The sequence below is a fragment of the Pongo abelii genome, chromosome 8 (assembly GCF_028885655.2).
Source record: "Pongo abelii isolate AG06213 chromosome 8, NHGRI_mPonAbe1-v2.0_pri, whole genome shotgun sequence".
Classification (NCBI taxonomy): Eukaryota; Metazoa; Chordata; class Mammalia; order Primates; family Hominidae; genus Pongo; species Pongo abelii.
In genome coordinates, this window is record NC_071993.2 from 23471707 (window position 1) to 23491582 (window position 19876).

The 19876-nt window shown below is 44.7% G+C and overlaps 1 protein-coding gene across 2 annotated transcripts in view; it reads right to left on the reverse strand.

Moving 5' to 3' along the window:
• C8H10orf67 (chromosome 8 C10orf67 homolog) overlaps positions 1-17032 on the reverse strand; it is a 164513-nt gene extending 147481 nt beyond the window's left edge. For both annotated transcript variants that reach the window (XM_054522065.1, XM_002820597.4), the window contains exons 1-2: positions 16789-17032; positions 5240-5360 (exon numbers count right to left, since the gene is read on the reverse strand). In XM_054522065.1, coding sequence (XP_054378040.1) covers positions 5240-5360; positions 16789-16997 — 330 coding nt within the window. In that variant the 5' untranslated portion in view covers positions 16998-17032. The remainder of the gene's footprint in view (positions 1-5239; positions 5361-16788) is intronic.
• Between the last annotated feature and the right edge of the window lie 2844 nt (positions 17033-19876).

Below are 19876 nucleotides of genomic sequence, written 5' to 3' on the forward strand. Positions count from 1 at the left end.
TGATCTTGGTACCAAGACTGAACAACAATAGTGTAAGAAAAGAGTATTATAGAGTATAGCCTGGGTAACATAGCAAGACCCTATCTCTACCAAAAATTTAAAAATTAGTTGGGCAAGGTGGTGCACTCCTGTAATCCCAGCTACTCAGGAGGCTGAGGTGGGAGGACTGCTTGATCCCAGGAGTTCAAGGTCACAGTGAGTTATGATTGTCACTGCACTCCAGCCTGGGCAACAGAACAAGACCCTGTCTCAAAAAAAAAAAAAAAAAAAAAGAAAGAAAGAAAGAAAGAAAAGAAAAGAAAAAAATTATAGGGCAATCTCCCTTAAAACAGAGGAAAATAAATCCTCAATAAAATAATAGCAAATAATGCAGAAATGCAAAAAGAAATATTATGATCCAGTTAGGTTTATTTCAGGAATTCAAGGGTGGTTTACTATTCAAAAACCAAATTTTACCACATCATCAAATAAAGGAGAAAAGCCGTATGACTGCATGATCATCTCAATAAGTCCATGAAAAGTATTCAAACCCAGTCATACATGATTTTTTAAAATGCCTCTTATTAATTAGAAATAGAAGAAGACATCCTTAATCTGATTTAACATTTGTATCAGATTTTGGTTCAGCTATAACAAAAAATCCAAATAGCCAGGTTTGGTGGCTCATGCCTGTATTCTCAACACTTTGGGAGGCCAAGGCAGGAGGATCACTCGAGGCCAGGGATTTGGGACCAGCTTGGGCAACATATTGAGACTCTGTCTCTACAAAAAAAATAGAAAAAAATATTAGCCAGCTGTGGTGGCACACACCTGTAGTCCCAGCTACTCAGTAGGCTGAGGTGGGAGGATCACTCGAGCACAGGAGGTCAAGGCTGTTGTCACCTATGATCCTGCCACTGCAATCCAGTCTACGTGACCGAGTGAGACCGTGTCTCAAAAAATAAAGCTCATGCCTGTAATCCCAGCACTTTGGGAGGCCGAGGCGGACGGATCACGAGGTCAGGAGATAAGAGACCATCCTGCCTAACAAGGTGAAACCCCGTCTCTACTAAAAATATAAAAAATTAGCCGGGCATGGTGGCCGGCGCCTGTAGTCCCAGCTACTCGGGAGGCTGAGGCAGGTGAATGGCGTGAACCTGGGAGGCGGAGGTTGCAGTGAGCTGAGATCGTGCCACTGCACTCCAGCCTGGGTGACAGAGCAAGACTCCGTCTCAAAAAAAAAAAAAAAAAAATCTAAATAACAGAAGCATAAATGAGAAATAAGTTAATTTCTCTCCCTAGAAATCTACCTAGGCAATCAATGGGTGAAATGATCTAAGATTCTTCCGTCTTATTACTCTGCTGTATACTGTTTCAACCTCACAGTCCAAACAGTAGGATCCATGCTCTAGCAGAAGAAGTAAGAAAAGGAAGGAAACTAGGAAAAAAGGAAGGAAAACCGGGAAAGGAAGGGGAGGGAAACTGGTAAGGGAGGGAAGGGGAAGGAAACCAGGAAGAAAGGGGAGGGGAGGGAAACCGGGAAAAGAGGGGAGGGGAGAGAAACAGGGAAGGGAGGGGAGGGGATAGGAGGGGAGGGGACTGGGACGGGAACCAGGACAGGAAGGGAGGGGAACCGAGACAGGAACCGGGAAGGGAAGGGAACCGGGACTGGAACAGGGAAGGGAAGGGAAGGGAACCAGGACAGGAACAGGGACAGGAACCGGGAAGGGAAGGGAACTGGGATGGGAACATGGACAGGAAGAGAAGGAAACCAGGACAGGAACCGGGACAGGAACTAGGAAGGGAACCAGGATGGGAACTGGTGAGAGGTGAGGCCAGCTGGACTTCCTGGATCCAGTAGGGACTTGGGGATCTTTCCGGTCTTACAAGAGGATTGTAAAACGCACCAATTAGCGCTCTGTAAAATGCACAAATCAGCAGGATTCTAAAAGTAGCCAACTGCCGGGAGAACTGAAAAAAATGGCACTCTGATAGGACAGAAATGGAACATGGGAGGGGCCAATAAGGCAATAAAAACTGGCCACCGCCAGCAGTGGCAACTCCCTCAGGTCCCCTTTCAGGCTGTGGAAGCTTTGTCCTTTCGCTCTTCACAATAAACCTTGCTACTGCTCACTCTTTGGGTCCGTGCCATCTTTAAGAGCTGTAACACTCACCAGAAAGTCTGCGGCTTTATTCTTGAAGTCAGGGAGACCACGAACCCACCGGCGGAAACCAACTCCGGACACACCAGGAAGAAGAGGGAAGGGAACCCGGGCAAGAACCGGGAAAGGAAGCAAAGGGAACCGGGACGGGAACCGGGAAAAAGAAGGGAACCGGGACGGGAAGGGAAAAGAACTGGGAAGGGAAGGGAAACCGGGAGAAGAAGGGGAGGGAAACCGGGAGAAGAAGGGGAGGGAAACCGGGAAGGGGAGGGAAACTGGGAAGGGAGGGAAGGGGACTGGGAATGGAACCAGGATGGGAAACCAGGACAGGAACTGGGAAGGGAAGGGAACCGGGAGGGGAACTGGGAAGAGAAGGGAAGCAGGATGGGAACCGGGAAGGGAAGGGAACCGCGAAGAGAAGGGAAGCGGGAGGAGAACCGGGAAGGGAAAAGAACCCGGACGGTAACTGGGACGGGAACCGGGAAGGGAAGGTAGAAGGGAAGGGAAGGGGACTGGAAAAAAGGGAAGGCGAGGGAAACTGGGAAGGGAGGGAAACTGGGAAGGGAGGGAAAGCAAGGAGAGCACAGGAAGGGAGGGGAGGGGTGGAGACACCTGGAGGGGAGGGGAGGGTAGAGGAAAGGGAGGGAAACCGGGAATGGGGAGAGGGGAGGCGACCGGAAAGGGAACCAGACGGGAACCTAGATAAGAACCGGGAACGGAGGGGATCGGGAAGGGAAGTGAACCGGGACGGGAACCGGGAAGGGAAGGGACGGGAACCAGGATGGGAACCGGAAAGGGAACCGGGAAGGGAAGGGATGGGAACCGGGATGGAAACCGGAAAGGGAACCGGGAAGGGAAGGGATGGGAACCGATGGGAACCGGGATGGCAACCGGGAAAGGAAGGGAAGGGACCGGGACGGGAAAGGAAGGAAACCGGGAGGGCAACAGAGACAGGAACCGGAAGGGAAGAGAACCGGGAAGGGAAGGGAACCGGGACAGGAACCGGGAAGGGAAGGGAAGAGAACCGGGAAGGGAGGGTAGGGGAGGGAAACCGGGAAGGAAGAGGAAGGGGAGGGGAGACCGGGACGGGAACTGGGACGGGAAGGGTAGGGAACCGGGGGGGGGGAACCAGGACGGGAGGGGAAGGGAATGGGGACGAGAACCGGGACGGGAACCAGTACAGGAACCAGAACGGAAACAGGGAAGGGAAGGGAACCGGGCGGGAACCGGGAAGGGAACAGGGACAGGAATCGGGAAGGGAACCGGGACGCGAACAGTAAAGGGAAGGGAACCAGGACGGGAACCGGGAAGGGAAGGGAAGCGGGATGGGAGCCGGGAAGGGAAGAGAAGGGAACCGGGAAAAGTAAGGAGGGAAAACGGGACGGGAACAGGACGGGAACCGGGAAGGGCAGGGAACCGGGACAGGAACAGGACGGGAACCGGGAAGGGCAGGGAACCGGGACGGGAAGGAAAGGGAACAGGGACGGGAACCGGGAAGGGAAGGGAAGGGACCCCGGATGGGAACCGGAATGGGGAGGGGAGGGAAGGGGAACCGGCAGGGGAACCGGGAGGGGAGAGGAGGGGAGAAGGGAAGGGAGGGAAGAAGGGAAGGGGAAAGGAAAGGGAAAAGGGAAAGGGAAGGGAAGAAGGGAAGGGGAAGGGAAAAAGGAAAGGGAAGAAGGGAAGGGAAAAGGGAAAGGGAAGGAAGGAAAGGGGAATGGAAAGTAGCAGGGAGTGAAGAAGGGAAGGGGAATGGGAAGTAGCAGGGAGGGAAGAAGTGAAGGGAGAAGTGACAGAGGGCGCATGTAAACCGTGTCTCAAAGAAGGTTCCCCAGAGCTGCCACAGACCATTTCCATCTGAATCCTACTGACCAGAACGTGGTCATTTGGATACACTTAGTTACAAAAGAATAAAATTATAAAATGTTTCTGAAAGTATAAAAGAAGACAATAAATTGGCAAATATGTAGAAAAGAGACAACCTCAAAAGTTACTAGCGGGAGTGTAAATTGGTACAATCTCTATGCAGGGCAATTTGGCAATATCCTTCAAAATGACTAATGCATACATCCTCTGACTCAGAAATTCCACTTTTAAGAATTTACATCACAGATTTACTGGCATATGAGTATGTGCAGGATTATTCATCACAGTAAAATATTAGAAATGACCAAAATGTCCATCAATATGGAAAGCTAAATATATGATGCACATTTTGTGATGTAATGTACTTGTGAAATAAATGAGGAAACTATGTGTCAATATAGAACGACTTCCAAGTGTAAAAACAAAATCAAGGTAGACAAGAGTATTTATAGTGGTATGCTACCTCACATAACAGCTTTATTGATTAGGGTTTTTAATAATAACTCTTGATCTCCAACGTACATGCAATACTATGTTCCTTTACAATCAAAAAAGATCCAGGCCAGGCACGCTGGCTCACGCCTGTAATCTCAGTACTTTGGGAGGCTGAGGTGGGTGGATTGCTTGAACCCAGTAGTTCAATAGCAGCCTGAAAAACATGGCAAAATCCCATCTCTACAAAGCATACAAAAAATTAGCTGGGCATGGTGGCATGCACTTGTAGTCCCAGCTACTTGTGAGGCTGAAGTGGGAGGATCACCTGAATCCTGGAGGTGGCGGCTACAGTGAGCTATGATCACACCTCTACCCAAGTGACAGAGTAAGACACTGTCTCAAAAAAAAAAAAAAAAAAAAAAAATTCAAAGAAAATATAACAAAATGTCAAAATTTGACAAAGCTGGATGGTGGGTTACACAGTTATTCATTATATATGCAAAGATGTTTGATAATTTTTTAAAGTGTCATAAATAGAAAATGTTCACAGATGTCAAAAGAATTTCCAACAGAGTAACAAAATACTTTATTAAACAAATTAACATATGTAAGTATGACATAAATATAAGTAGTAGCTTATATTAATAATTTGTTAAAGCACAGCTATCATTCAGCTGTTTGTCAAAGATGCTAACATTTTAAAAATTTTAATTATTTCACTTTTGTCTATGAAAGAAACATGAAGGCAATTAACGCCAAAAATTATCTCAGAAGTTTCAGAACAAATTCAGATTTACCTGTGCTAACTTTTGCGTAGATGAACTCAATTCCTTTACTGACAGTATTTCACTGGAATCGGTTTGAGTGGCATGGTCTGTGCTGAAAAAGCCAATCTTTAAATCATCTGAAATGTTAAGTCTGAAAACAAAGGAAATGAAATGTGCTTTATGTCATAGATATTTTCTTAGAAATAGATGTTAGTGTGTATTTTTTTGTGTAAATCATATCGTATTTTAAGTATTCTAAGAGGTTGGTGAGGTGAGGAAGCCTCTGAATTAGCTCTTGTGATCTGGAGCTAATGAGAATAATGAGATTATCAAATTCCCTGGACTGAGGCATATTGCTCTACGGTTGCTCATCTGATTTCCACTTTTCTGAGATATGATCAATTTATATACCTGCTTTTAATATCTTCCATACTGTTATTGCCTCTGCTACTGCTGGAAATAATTCTAGGTTATGCATAGGCTTATTCAGCAGAAATCCTTTAAGACAGTGGTTTTCAAAGTATGGGCCGAGGACCCCTGGGGTTCTGGGATACTCTATTAGAAAACCTGTGAGATCAAATTAATTTTATAATAGTATTAAGATTTTATTTGTCTTTTTTACTATCATTCTCTCACAAATGTTCAGTGGAGTTTTCCAGAGGCTACAGATTATACAGAAGCAGCTATGAGAATTCAGCTCTCTTCCATTAAGCCAGGCATGGAAAAGCTTTGCAAAAATGTAAAACAGTGACACTCTTCTCATGAAAGTTTTTGTTTTAGAACAATACAGCTAGTTTTTCTTTAAAATATGCTATTTCCAGCTACTATAGAAGCTGAGGCAGGAGGATTGCTTGAGTCCAGGAGGTTGAGGCCGCAATGAGCTATGAAAGCACCACCACACTCCAGCCTGGGCAACAGAAAGAGAACCTGTTTCAGAAAAATAAAATAAAATAAACAAAACATGGTATTTCTATTAACACATACCTGATTTATCCTTATTTTGAGTGAATCAATATATTTTAATTTTCTTCTTTTAAATTTCCAATCTGGCAACTATCAATAGATAGGACCAACATAAACTAAATCTCTTTGAGGGTACCAATAATTTTTTAATACTCTAGAGAGGTCTTGAAACCAAAAAGTTTGAGAATTGCTTCTTTAAGATGATCATACCACCTTCTGTATTTGATTTTCAAGCATTATTCTTGAAAAATGTGAATAGGCCAGGAACAAGTGTTTGTAAATTCCTTCTACAGATTTCTAAGGACAGGCATCTCAAACAGCATTAAGAAGGCAATTTTCTGGATGTACTCTGTCAATTTGATCAAACTTACCACAACTGTTTCTAAAATGTCAGCTAAAATAAGAGAACCACAAAAGCCCAAGTAGAATTATCAGACTTCTCAGTGTAGGTGCCAAAGGCAGAATGTCTGTGCTTCTATCCCATCTCTTCTGCTGACGAGAGCATACCCCCATGCGGGGCACCCCATGGCAACTCCCGTCTTCTCGCATGCTGGCCAAACCTCAGATATGTCCCCCACAGAACTCAGATGAAGTTGACCATATCCACCGTGCCAAGTATAACTCCAAGCTGGGCTAAGCCCATCACAGTTATCCCACTCTCCTTGGCAGTGGGTGTCCAGGGATGGGTGTAGAACACAGGTCTGAAGAGGGAGACATTAGGAAGGGTCTGTTGGGGGCTAGTAAGAAAGCTTTTTAGACTCCTACAAAGGGGGCACCAGAGGAGAGGTTTCTTCTTTGACTCTGGACGTTGCCAAGGGTGGAAGTAATGCCAAGAACTGGCACAGTCACTAGGTGACCACAAGGGGGGCCAGCCAGGGCATAGATGATGAGCTTTCAAAAAAGATGGAAATAGGTTGGGCGCAGTGGCTCATGCCTATAATCCCAGCACTTCGGGAGGCCAAGGCAGGAGGAGCACTTGAGGTCAGAAGTCTGAGATCAGCCTGGCCAATATGGCGAAACCCCATCTCGACTAAAAATACAAAATTAGCCGGGTGTGGTGGCACGTGCCTGTAATCCCAGCTACTCAGGAGGCTGAGGGAAAAGAATCGCTTGAACCTGGGAGGCAGAGGCTGCAGTGAGCTGAGATCGCACCACTGCACTCCAGCCTGGGTGACAGAGCAAGATTCTGTCTCAAAAAAAAAAAAGACGGAAATAAATTTGACTGATGACTTTGCTTGGCCATTGACTCAATTAGCTCTGAAACCTGTCATACCTCCAGTCTCCCTGTAATGTCCTAGAGTAAGTACACCAATTGTTGGTAGTTTCTGTCAACTGTAGCTGAAAGCATCGTGACTGGTACTCTAGCTACGTGACATTAGATAAATTACTAAACCTTTCTGTGCCTTAGTTTCCTCTTATGGAAAATAATAGTCCCCATTTCATAGACTTACTTTGAGAATTTAGTGTGTTAATACTTAGAATTATTTTGAATGACCCTTGATACAACAGTAAGCCCTCAAGAAGTGATACTCATTATTAGTACTGCAGTGGTGGTTTCTACTGTCACTCCGATGTTTTGAAATGTCATAGTTTTTTCGTCATATTTGGAAAAAACTATTAAAGCAGAGCAATATCAACTAAAAAAGGCCATTTAATGTGAAAACTCCTTGATATTCAAAATAAAGACCTTCAGTTAATCCCACAAAATTTTCAACTTTCCATATACTAATTACAGTAAACAAGTAAATAAAAATATGCTATATATTCTGAGGTAGTGATGAGCCTCATTTCTCATTACATACACTCTGTGTAACTTACTCATGTGTCACGTATCTGCTAGTTAAATGTTCCCCCAAATACATCTGTACTTTAACAGTACCTTCAGCCTAGGATTCAGTCTCCCCAAAGTTATACCTATCAAAATCATGTGTAACCACTTTCTCACTGTCTTTTCTACCTTCTTTTGCCTTCCATTCTCTTCCCTTCTCAGGGTGAAGGAATCAGCACGGTGGTCAATGACATGGGGCCATAAAGAAAATTGGGAGTCATGCATAGAAGAACAGCAAGCCTGGTGGCTAAGAATGTGGGTCAGTTGGGGGAACAGGGGCAGCAGCACAGAGGTGGCACACAGAGGAGAGGACCACAATAGTGGGAGACTGGATACACTGAATGAGTAAGTAAATGTTCTCAAAATGACAGAAGTCAAGTTTTTCAGTTCTAGGAAAGATATTTACAAACATAGGGAAAGAGTAGACTAGAAAGGTCTCTGAGACAATGGAATGGAATGGGAAGAATTGGTATGAATGCGTGCTTTTATAAATATAGATACATAGATATATAAATAGTTGTAGGTGCATATATGTGTGCACATATATATGTGAACATATATCATATATATGTGCATATATTTATACATATCTGTTTCTAGTTCTGTCCAATGAGAGGGCCTAGAAGAATGGCACTCCAGTAGTGATGAGCACATCTAACACTCAGATGTTGGTTTCTTTTCTTTCTTCTCCTTTTTTTTTCAATATATTTTTTGAGACAGAGTCTTGCTTTGTCACCCAGGCTGGAGTGCAGTGGTGTGATCTCAGCTCACTGCAATCTCCGCCTCCTGGGTTCAAGTGATTCTCATGCCTCAGTCTCCGAAGTGGCTGGGATTACAGGTGTGGACCATCACACCTGACTAATTTTGTATTTTTAGTAGAGATGAAGTCTCCCCATGTTGGCCAGGCTGGTCTCAAACTCCTGGCCTCAGTGATCCACCTGCCTCGGCCTCCCAAAGTGCTGGGATTACAAGTGTGAGCCACTGCTCCCGGCCCTAGATGTTGGTTTCTAAAAACCATCCTCCACTAAAAGAAATGAAGTCTCCTTGAAAAAATGGTTCATTCCAAGCCTGGAATAAAAGTATATAAAATTACATAAAAGCAAAAGTATAAAATGAGCCTGGAATATTTTGTTTGCCATAAAGTGAAGAAATGCTCAAAAGATGATGGGAAAATGTAAAAATGATGAAGAAACTAGATTGAAGAAACACCCACTAGCCATATATAAGACAATTTAAGCATCAAAATAAATAATGAAAGCATCAGATTATAACCCATTGAATAAAATAGGAATCCATCAATCCATACTGATATGAATGAATGAATGAACAAATAAATGAGAATAGGAAGCTCTAACAAATGTAGAAAAATATAGAAAAAAGCAGAGAATTACCATGTGGCAGTTATCATAAAGGTGACATTAAGATAGGAGTCATCAAGCTGGGTGTAGTGGCTCACACCTGTAACCCCAGCACTTTGGGAGGCTGAGGTGGGTGGGTCACTTGAGCTTAGGAGTTCGAGACCAGCCTGGCCAACATGGCAAGACCTTGTCTCTACAAAAAATACAGAAATTAGCCAGGTGTGGTGGCACACACCTGTAGTCCCAGCTACTTGGGAGGCTGAGGTGGGAAGATCACCTGAGCCTGGGAGGTTAATGCTGCAATGAGCTTGGATTGTGTCACTGCACTTCAGCTTGGATGACAGAGTGAGATCCTGCCTCAAAAAATAAAAATAAATAAAAATAAAAGAGAGGAGTCATCATTGGTGACCATGGCTGGTTAGAATAAGTTTTAGAAAAAAGGAAATTGTAATACCTAGAAAATAGTAATTTATTCCAAGAAAAGAATGGTAAATTTAAAATAGAGGACCTTGGTAGGCACCAACTCAACAAGGTCAAGGTTAATGAGGGGAAAAATTGAACCATGCCTACTGAAGTTGAAGCCCTGAGAACCCAACCGGAGAAGTTCTTTATGAGCAGGTAACTGAGGGAAAAAACCTCAAGCCTGATTCACAGATGGGTTTCTCACCAGCTGGTAGTTACCTGCAGTCTCACAGCCACACTCAGAAGTGACCCTGAATGGCAATCATGAAGGAAAATCCTCTCACTGAATAAACTGAAAGCAGTATATTTGGTTGTCTACTTTTTCCGGATGAGGGATGGCCAGAATTACATATTGATATTAATTTATGGGAAGCTGCTAAAGAGTTAGCAGGATGGTCAGGAACTTGGAAGGAACAGATTGAGAGATGGATGTCAAGAATGTCTGGGAAGAGTTCTGTGGATAAGCCTTTGAAAATGGGCACAAATTGTGAAGGTGTTTGTGTGGCATCTGAATGCCCACCCAAGGGAATCCACTGCAGAGAAAGTAGTTAAATAATTAGGCAAAATGACACACTCTGTGGATATCGTTCAGTTTCCTTTTGCAGCCACCCCTGCTTGCTTGATGGCCCTTGAACAAAATGGCCATGGTGTCAGGGATGGAGTTCAACAACGTGGTCTTCCCCTTACCAAGGCTGGCCTGGCTACCACAGGTGCTGAGTGCCTAACTAGTCAACAGCAGAGATCAATACTGAGCTCCCAATATGGCAGCATGAACCAGAGGGAATAGCCAGCCACCTAGCGACAGGTTGATAGCACTGAACCTCTTCCATCATCCTCACCGGAACACACATTTATTTTGGATATGGATTTGCATTCCCTGACTATACTGCACTGGCCAGAACCACCAAGCATGAACTTACAGAACATCTTATCCATCATCATGGTATTCTCACAGCATCACTTCCCATCAACGAACTCATTTCACAGCAAAAGACAGGCAGCAATGGATTTACGCCCATGGAATTCAGTGATCTTATCATATAACCCATCACCCAGAAGTGGCTGGCCTAATAGAAAGGTCAAATAGCTTATTGAAGATTCATTTAACGCCAGGCACAGTGGTTCACACCTGCAATCCCAGCACTTTGGGAGGCCGAGGTGGGAAGATCGCTTGAGCCCAGGAGTTCAGGAATAGCCTGGGCAACATAGTAAGACCCTGTCTCTACAAAAAAATAAAAATAAAAATAAAAATAAAATTAGCTGGGCATAGTGGCACACACCTGTACTGCCAGCAATATTTGGGAGAAGCAAATCCATGAAAGAATGCGGTTCTGTCTCACAGGACACAGTATATGCTTTGAAACAGTATATGGTGCTATCTCTCCTATAGTCATAGGTCCAAGAATGAAGAGACACCTCTTACTCTTATGCCTAATAACTCACGCCCAAAATTATAGTTTCCTGTCTCTGCAACTTTAGGATCTGCTGGTTTGGAAGTCTTAGTTCACAAGGGAAGAATGTTTCCACCAGAAAACATAACAGAAATTCTATTGAATTAGATGACACTGATGACTGGTCACTTTGTGATCCTTATGCTGCTGAAACAAAGGCAGAAAAGGGAGTCACTCTACTGGCTAAACTGATTGATTCTGAATACCCAGGGGCAATTGGGTTGCTGGTGAACAACGGAGTCAAGGAGAACTCTGTCTGGAACCCAGAGGATTCTTTGGGGTGCCTCTTAGTGTTTCCGTGCCCAGTAGTAAAGATTAATGGAAAAAAGGCAGCCAAAAAAAAAAAAAAAAAAAAAAGGCAGAACTTTTAAAAGTCAGGACTTCCAGGAATGAAGATTTGGATCTCGCAGCTAGGTAAGGAACTTTGACCTGTCTGTACCTTTCAGCAAATTTTGCAGCCACTGGGCAAGCCATCCCTGCAGACCAGCAGTTGTCACACCCTCTGGCAAGTTTCTCTCCCACCATGTCTTCTCCAAAGAGGTATCATTCCTAATCTCAGCCTTTGAGGGCGGGTCTTCTAACTCCTTAGTTCCTGCCCTGTTTCCTCTTCCTCAGACCTGGAGGTCATAGCTGCTTTTTGTGTTTGCTATCACTGTATTGCCTAGAGTCTTCTTTTACCACCTTACTGCCTTTTACTAGTTAAAAATCCTTCTTACTTACTATTTAACAGAGAACAGGAAATAGTCCCTGTTCAAATTAGCAGTGAGGTTTCTGCCTCCTGTCTGGACCCTGAGTGCTACATCAATATAGTAAATATAAACAGCCATGGGAACTAACTCTGTTTCTGTATAGTCTATACTGCTGCACATTTAACAGATATCAGTGATTCACTTTTCCAGTCTAGAAATGCAATCCTTTACCCTACCCAGTGCTAAGCGGCTCCTTTTTACTATTCAGCCACATTTTTCATGAAGCATGAACACGTATGTTCTTCTGTTCCTTCCCATTTCAAGCAAAAGACCTATCATGGGTGGTTTACGGAGTGTGAATAGTTTTTACCAATTTTTTTCAGGATATGATTTAGAAACTTGAAATTATGTTTTCAGGTAATCCTTCTGGTGCCATAATATTACAATAATACAATATGATATTTTAAAATCAGGTCCAGGCTGGGTGCGGTGGCTCACGCCAGCACTTTGGGAGGCTAAGGCGGGCAGACTGCTTGAGCTTAGGAATTTGAGACCAGCTTGGGCAACGTGGTGAAGCCCCGTCTCTACAAAAATACAAGAAAAAAAAAAAATTAGCTGGGCATGTGGCACACACCTGTGGCTCCACCTAGTCAGGAGGCTGAAGTGAGAAGATCCCTTGAGCTCAGGGGTCAGAGGCTGCAGTGAGCTGTGACCGTAACACTGCACTCCAGCCTGGACGACAGAGGGGCAGCTGGAAATGGCAAATTCTTCTTCTAAATCCCTGATGAGGATAAGCCCATGACTATCCGGTTTCACCAGTCCTAACTCTTTATGTGACTGACTCAAAAAGATCCAGCTCATTCAGAATCTAACTGAATGAGGAAGATTTATTTTTCAGTGTCCCTTCAAATTCCAAATGTCTCTAATTTTAGCTAACAACCCTGCTGCCTAGAGTGGAAACCCACATCACAACAAATTAGCTAAATGGTTCCTACACAGTCTATTTATAGTCTCAGCAATTCTATTTCTGAATAATAAGTTGGTGGTTATGCATAAAACAGAATTTGGGGAAGATAATTGTTTTTTAAAATAAGTTACATACAAAATTAACGTCCTAATTGATTTTGGAAAACAGACCTACAAATATGTATTAATAAAATGCAATGACTCTTCTCACTGAATCCCAGAATTGTCCATCTTACAAATGCTTATTAATAAATCAGTCAATGAAGACAGCATTAGGTGTGCTAAACTTTCACTGTGGCATATTTCTCAGTGCTAAATAAGAATATTGCTTCCTTTTATTCCTCTTCAAAGAACACAGAACTTTGATGTGCTCCATGGCTCATAAACTTCTCTAACTACACTCACTTCCTGGCTGATGTCACCAAGGCTCTCAGCTTAAGACACCATCTTTGTGCTAATTATTTCCAAACTGATATAGCTGAGCTGAACTCTCTTCTTAACTTCAGACTCATCTAATCAACTACCTATTTAACAGCCTAAATGGATGTCTAATAGTCACTGCTGACATATCATGACCAGAAGTAAGCTTATGATATTCCCTTCAGACCTGTTCATCTCATTATCTTCCCCATCCGGGTTACTGGCAATTCCATTCTACCTGTTCATCAAGGTCTCTCCGGACCTCCAACCACTGCTACCCCACAGTCATCTTCCACGAGGAATATTGTAATAGTCTCCTGTTTCCTTGTTTCTGCCCTCGTCCTCACTATAGTCTATTATCAAAACAGCAGTCAGAGTAATCCCATTGAAGGATAAATCAAATCATGTCACTCCTCTTTCCCAATCCCCTCATGGCTTCCCATCTCACAGTAAAAGCTGAAGTCCTTACGGTAGTCTAAAGTCCCTCGCCACAGGCACTGACCCCCTTCCCTCTGACTTCACCTCCACTATTCTCCCTCTCTGCTCCAGCCACACTGGCCTCCTTGCTGCTCCTAGGACATCCAGGCACCGTCTTTCTACCCAGTGCTCTCTCTGCCTGGAACATTGGTACTCTGAATAGATCCTTAGGGCTCCCCCCTCAAGCCTGCAAGTCTTCACCCCAATATCATTTTCTCAGTGAAGACTTCCCGGATCACCATTTCTAAAATCTGCAATCCAGGCCGGGCATGGTGGCTTATGCCTGTAATCCCAGCACTTTGGGAGGCCGAGGCTGGAGGACTGCTTGAGCCCAGGAGTTTGAGACCAGCCTGGGCAACACAGCAAGACCCTGTATTAAAAAAAAATTAGCCAGGCAGGCTGGGGCGTGCTTGTCGTCTCAGCTACTCAGGAGGCTGAGGTGGAGGGATCACTTGACTCCAGGAGTTCAAGGCTGCACTGAGCCATGATCGTGCCACTACACTCCAGCCTGGGTGACAGAGTGAGATCCTGACTCAAAAAAAAAAAAAAAAAAATTAAATCACAGCTCCCTCCCCACTTGCCACACACACACTCACACACTCACTCACTTTCCTCTTCTACCTTCCCGTGTTAGGTTTCTTCCTTATCACTAACCACTATCTAACTTATTATATAGTTTACTTGTTTATCTAGTTCATCATCAGCTCCTCACTAGGATGCAAACTCCACAAAGGCCGGGCTTTCGTCTGCTTTGTAGACCACGTTCAGCACCTGAGCCTCTCTCATTCACACCCAGGCACCGGCTCAGTCACCCTAGTACTTTGGGTGAAGAGAAATGAATATGGGCATCAGTGGTTCTTTTGTTCAGTCAATGAGCACCTGGCACCATCGGTCTGCCCTTGAGCCCAGCAGGTGCATTTTTTTTTGGGAGCTACCCCACCATGGAATGCCAAGGAGTCGAGGGCAGGACACCATTCCTAACAGCAAACACTAGAACATGGTAGACGCTGTGTGCCTCTGGTGTTTACCACATGCTGCCTCTGATAAATGCTATTCACAACCACCACTAGACCAGGTCCCGTGCACCCTGACCCATTTTAACAAACGTACCCATTGAATACAGTGAAGCTGGGGAAGCCGAGCCCAGGAGCACTGCCTCACTGGGTCAGTCCCACTGCTGGGCTAGGACACCTGTGGTCCCTTCTTCTCACCCTGGAGCTGCGTCTGTGTGAGGGGCTTGCCCCTAAGCCAGCCCACCTGGCACCATGAGGCCCCTGCCTTATACAACGGTAAGTTCTCCCATAGCAGCTAAGCTAATTCTGGCTACCTACTGATTTGAAAAGGTTTTTAGAAAGAAATTTGCATTTTCCCAGAAACATCAGCTCTACATTATCCAAGTAAACAACAAAGCTAGAACACTGGGGGCAAAGGAGTATGAAAGGGAGGGGTTTTAAACAAGGATCAAGGAATAGCAAACAATGACATGGGCAAACACTTCTATGATTCTGCTACGGTCTGAGTGTTTGTGTCTTCTGAAAATTCATGTTGAAATCCTAACCCCCAAGATGACGATATTAGCAGGTGTGGACTTTGGAGGTGACTAGGTCATGAAAGTGGAGCCCCATAAATGGGATTAGTGCCCTTCTAAAAGCAGGGTGGGATTGGGTGTGGGGGATGTGGGGGAAAACTCCCTTGCCCGTTGCACCATGTGAAGACACAGCCAGGAGGTACTGTCTGTGCAGAAGGGACCCTCATCAGACCCGGAATCTGCCAGTGGGCTTCCCAGCCTCCAGAACTGGGAGAAATAAATTCCTGTTGCTTATAAGCCACCCAGCCTATGTTGTTTTGTTACAGCAGCCCGCGGGGACTAAGACGGATACTGTGTCCTAGATTAGCTCATTTAATATTCACTATGATCTACGAAGCAAGCACTACTCTTCATCATTCATGAACGATTATTTCCCGCTGAGAAAACTGAGGCACAGAGCAGTCGGTCGCCTAACTCACGGCCCCTGTGAGAGGGTCGCCAAGATTCTGGAATCCGGGCAGTCTGGCTCCAGAGTCCGTGCTCTTAGTGTCCAGCTATACACTTGAAGAAGTGAAAACTGCAGCTCTTTTCGGACAGTGATCCCCTCGAAAAACAAACAAAAAACTGAAGCCCAGCGGCTGGAGGAAGGGGCCTGGAAAGGCGTTGAGCGAGGGCCCGGGCGCGAGGGCTCCGGAGCGGGCAGGCGGGGGCTGCCTCTCCCGCCGGTCACCTGGGGTTGAACTGGAATTGTTCAATAGAGGCCTCGAGGCCCTCCATGATCTTCCGGCACTCCTCTGTCTCAAGCGAGTTGCCCCAGTTCGCCATCGCAGCCCGGGACGTGCGCCTCCCGCGGAGCCGCTCGCTCGCGGGAGTCGGAGTCGGGAACCCGGCGTCCGTTGCCATGGCGACTCCCAGGGAACCGGCGAAGCGCGGGAATCCGTGGGCGGGGGCCGGGGAGGGCCGCGAGTGGAGGCGGGTGGGGAACGGGGTGGGGAACGGGGTGGGGAGGGGAAGGGGGAAGGAGATGGGGAGGAGGGGGATAGGGAGAAGGTTGGCAAGAGGATAGGGTGGGGGATGAGGGGGAGGAGGGGGAAGGGAAGGGAAGGGGAGAGGGAAAGGAAAGGAGGTGTGGAGGGAAGGAAGAGGGGGAAGGAGTGGGGGAAGGGGGAAGAGATGGAAAGGAGGATGGGGAGGGAGCTCGCGCGGGAGGAGGGGAGTGGAGAGGGGGAGGAGGAGGCGGGGCGGGCTCCCGAGCCACCCCGCTGCGCTTCCACTGTCCCGCCTGCCTCAAGGCTTCCCCACAAGGCGCCCACAGCCTGGCGGCTGCTGCGATACCCCAGAAGAAAGCTGCACCCCTGTAAATAACCCTTCAGCCTCCCGCCACGCCCCTGGACCCTGCTCGCTTCCTCCTCTACCCAGGCGCGGAGCTCAGCCTACCTCGTGGACCCGCGCATTTGCGGGGGCTTGGATTCCCGAGCTTCTCGCTTCCTATGCGCGCACCAGACCCGCAGCTCGGTGGCCTTGGCTTTCACGGCCTCCCAGCGTGTGCCAAAGGTCCCCCTCAAGGAGGAGGAAAAACAGTGAACCCATCTAATAACTATGCTCATGACATAATGAGCCCTGCGATCCCGGACCAAGGCCATCATAAGAGGAGAGCAGGCTGCCTAATAAGCTGTCTCCACCTGCCACAAACGTAGGCGTTCCTGGACAAAATATTTCCTTGCAGAGATTAAACAGATTTCTATTTAATGAGGTCAGAATATGAGGCGTTAAGTCTTAAACTATACCATCTAGTGTGGAATTCAATTTTACCAGGTTTCTACAATAATAAGAGTTTATAGTGAAACTGTTGTCATCCTTAGTTTTAAATTATGTATCATTCATTGTCAACTAATAGGACACACCTATTCTGATATCAGTATGTCATTGCCATTGTTGTTCTGTAAACACTGGCTAAATTTCTTTTTAAAATGTCATTGTCTGGTTTAGAACTGTCTATACTACATCTGCATTTCAATATATTATCTACAGAAAAATGAGTTTTTTCTTCTCTCTCTTATTGTTATTATTATTTTTTGGAGCCGGGGTCTCGCTCTGTCGCCCAGGCTGGAGTGCAGTGGCGCGATCTCGGCTCACTGCAACCTCAGCCTCCCGAGTAGCTGGGACTACAGGCACGCAGCACCAAGCCCGGCTAATTTTTTGTATTTTTAGTAGAGACGGGGTTTCACCGCGTTGCTCAGGCTGGTCTAACTCCTGAGCTCAGGCAATCTGCCTGCCTCGGCCTCCCAAAGTGCTAGATAACAGGCGTGAGCCACAGAGCCCGGCCTCTTCTCTGTCTTGTAACAATAAGTGAAAAGAACTTAGCTGGATTTAGAAGCTCAAAACAGGAAAAGAAAAGCACTGTAGCATTATCACTACTGTTATGTTTAAAGACAAAGATTAAAAGCCCCAAATGCCAATAAAACATCATAACCAATGCCAAAATCATCTTCTGTGAAGGCTTATTTTTTGGGGGGGAGATGAAGAGAGAAGAGAAAAAGAGTTACTTTTACTCTTTGGAGGTTTTTAATTACAAACTCTAACTTCAGACTTTATTTGGGGAATTTTTATTATATAATCAAAAGGTATTTTAAAAGAAAGAAATTTATATATCTACAATAACTTTTCTTTTTCCTAAGTGATATTTACCACAATGCATATACATGTTTTAAAATAAAGATTAAAATTTTAAGTTAAAATTTAAAAACCTATCTGTTTAGAGCTGGGCCAAGACAGTGTAAAGAATGTGACAAGCCGTTGGCTATTTTGCTAGTGCAATTATAAACGAATAGTTTGAAACTGAGGAGAGAGATTGCACAGAAGATTTCATGAGTCATGGGTCAGCTCTGTACAGCATTTGTTGACTGATATAGCCTGCATAGTTACGCCATCCCACAATAACATGCATTGAACAGAACATCTTTGTTTGAAAGCTTGCTATAGCATATCAAGGAGTTTCAGATTTCAGTGTCTAAGAGACCAAGCTATGATGATGACTGTTTTTGAAACCGTTAACTACATAATACTTCTCTTCTTGTCAGTTACCTGTATTTTATCTCACAGGTGTTCCGGCTTATAAAATTGTTTATTTCAGATCAGATTCTCACCTATAGTAACTGGCGTTGGCATGGTCAAAACATTTGTCATATTAAATCCAGGCCTCTTTTATCACATGCTAAATTCATTGATGGCTTTAGTGGAAAGCTCATGAACTCTGCAGTAAACATTAAATATATACAGGCTTTGAAACTTACTCGATTTAGAATTTTGGGCAAGTAAGTCAACATTTCAGAGCCTCTGTTTTCTCACAAGTAAAAACTGGATAATGAATGTTTCTCAAAGAAGAGTTGGGGTAATCTATAAAGCAGAAAAACACGCAGCACATGCATGAGGCAACTGCAAGAGAAATACCAACTAGGCCTTTGAAGGACTCTATTCCTTCTTCCTAAACCACTACTAGGGAAAACATTATTTAAAGATGTCAATGTTTTGGCTGGGTTTGGTGGCTCATGCCTGTAATCCCAACACTTTGGGAGGCGGAGGCAGGCAGATCACTTGAGGTCAGGAGTTTAAGACCAGCCTGGCTAACATGGTGAAACCCTGTCTCTATTAAAAATACGAAAGTTACCTGTGCATGGTAATGCATGCCTGTTATCCCAGCTACTTGGGAGACTGAGGCGTGAGAATCACCTGAGGAGGCAGAGGTTGCAGTGAACCGAGATTGTACCACTGCACTCCAGCCTGGGGGACAGAGTGAGACTCTGTCTCAAAAAAAAAAAAAAAAGATTTCAGTTTTAAAAAATTGAACATTTCATAAACTAAAATTGTTTTTACTTGTTCAGTTAATAGGACTTCAGGCACAATTTTAAAATTTAAAGTGCTTCTCTGACATATCACGTGTATAAATAGAATACGTATTTATATAAAAATATCGCCTACCAGTTATTAAAAGTGATAACATCTCAGATTAGATAGCATGAGGATTTGATTAAGAGTCAAGTGCCGACTCTCAACATAGTAATTTATATATTCCAGTTGGATAGTATCAGTTCTATAGTCTAATAAGAGCCAAGAGGTTTCAGTTTAGGTTTGTAATTTAAATTCTTTCTAGAGAGTCATCACATGTGAAGTGCTTATTTTTCTTTTATCACCAGCTATAATATATGATTATGTGGTGGAGGCTCTGTTATGTAAACTTGTTTTATGTCATGCTTCATCCATAACCAGAGTTGTTAAATAAAGTCTTGGGAAGGACAAAGTAAGGCTCTTAGCCAGGACAATATTATGCTACTAAATCCTTTATGGAAAAACTCCTGAGACTAGATCATTTTAATGTCTCAAATTTTGCTGCTGTGAGACAGCATATCCACTCTGTGAAAGTCTATCAATAAGCATTTGTCACCCGACTAAAGCTGAAAACCAAGATGACAAGCCCAGTAGGGGGTTGGGCGCAGGCGCAACTGTGGATGTGGAATTTGGATCCTTG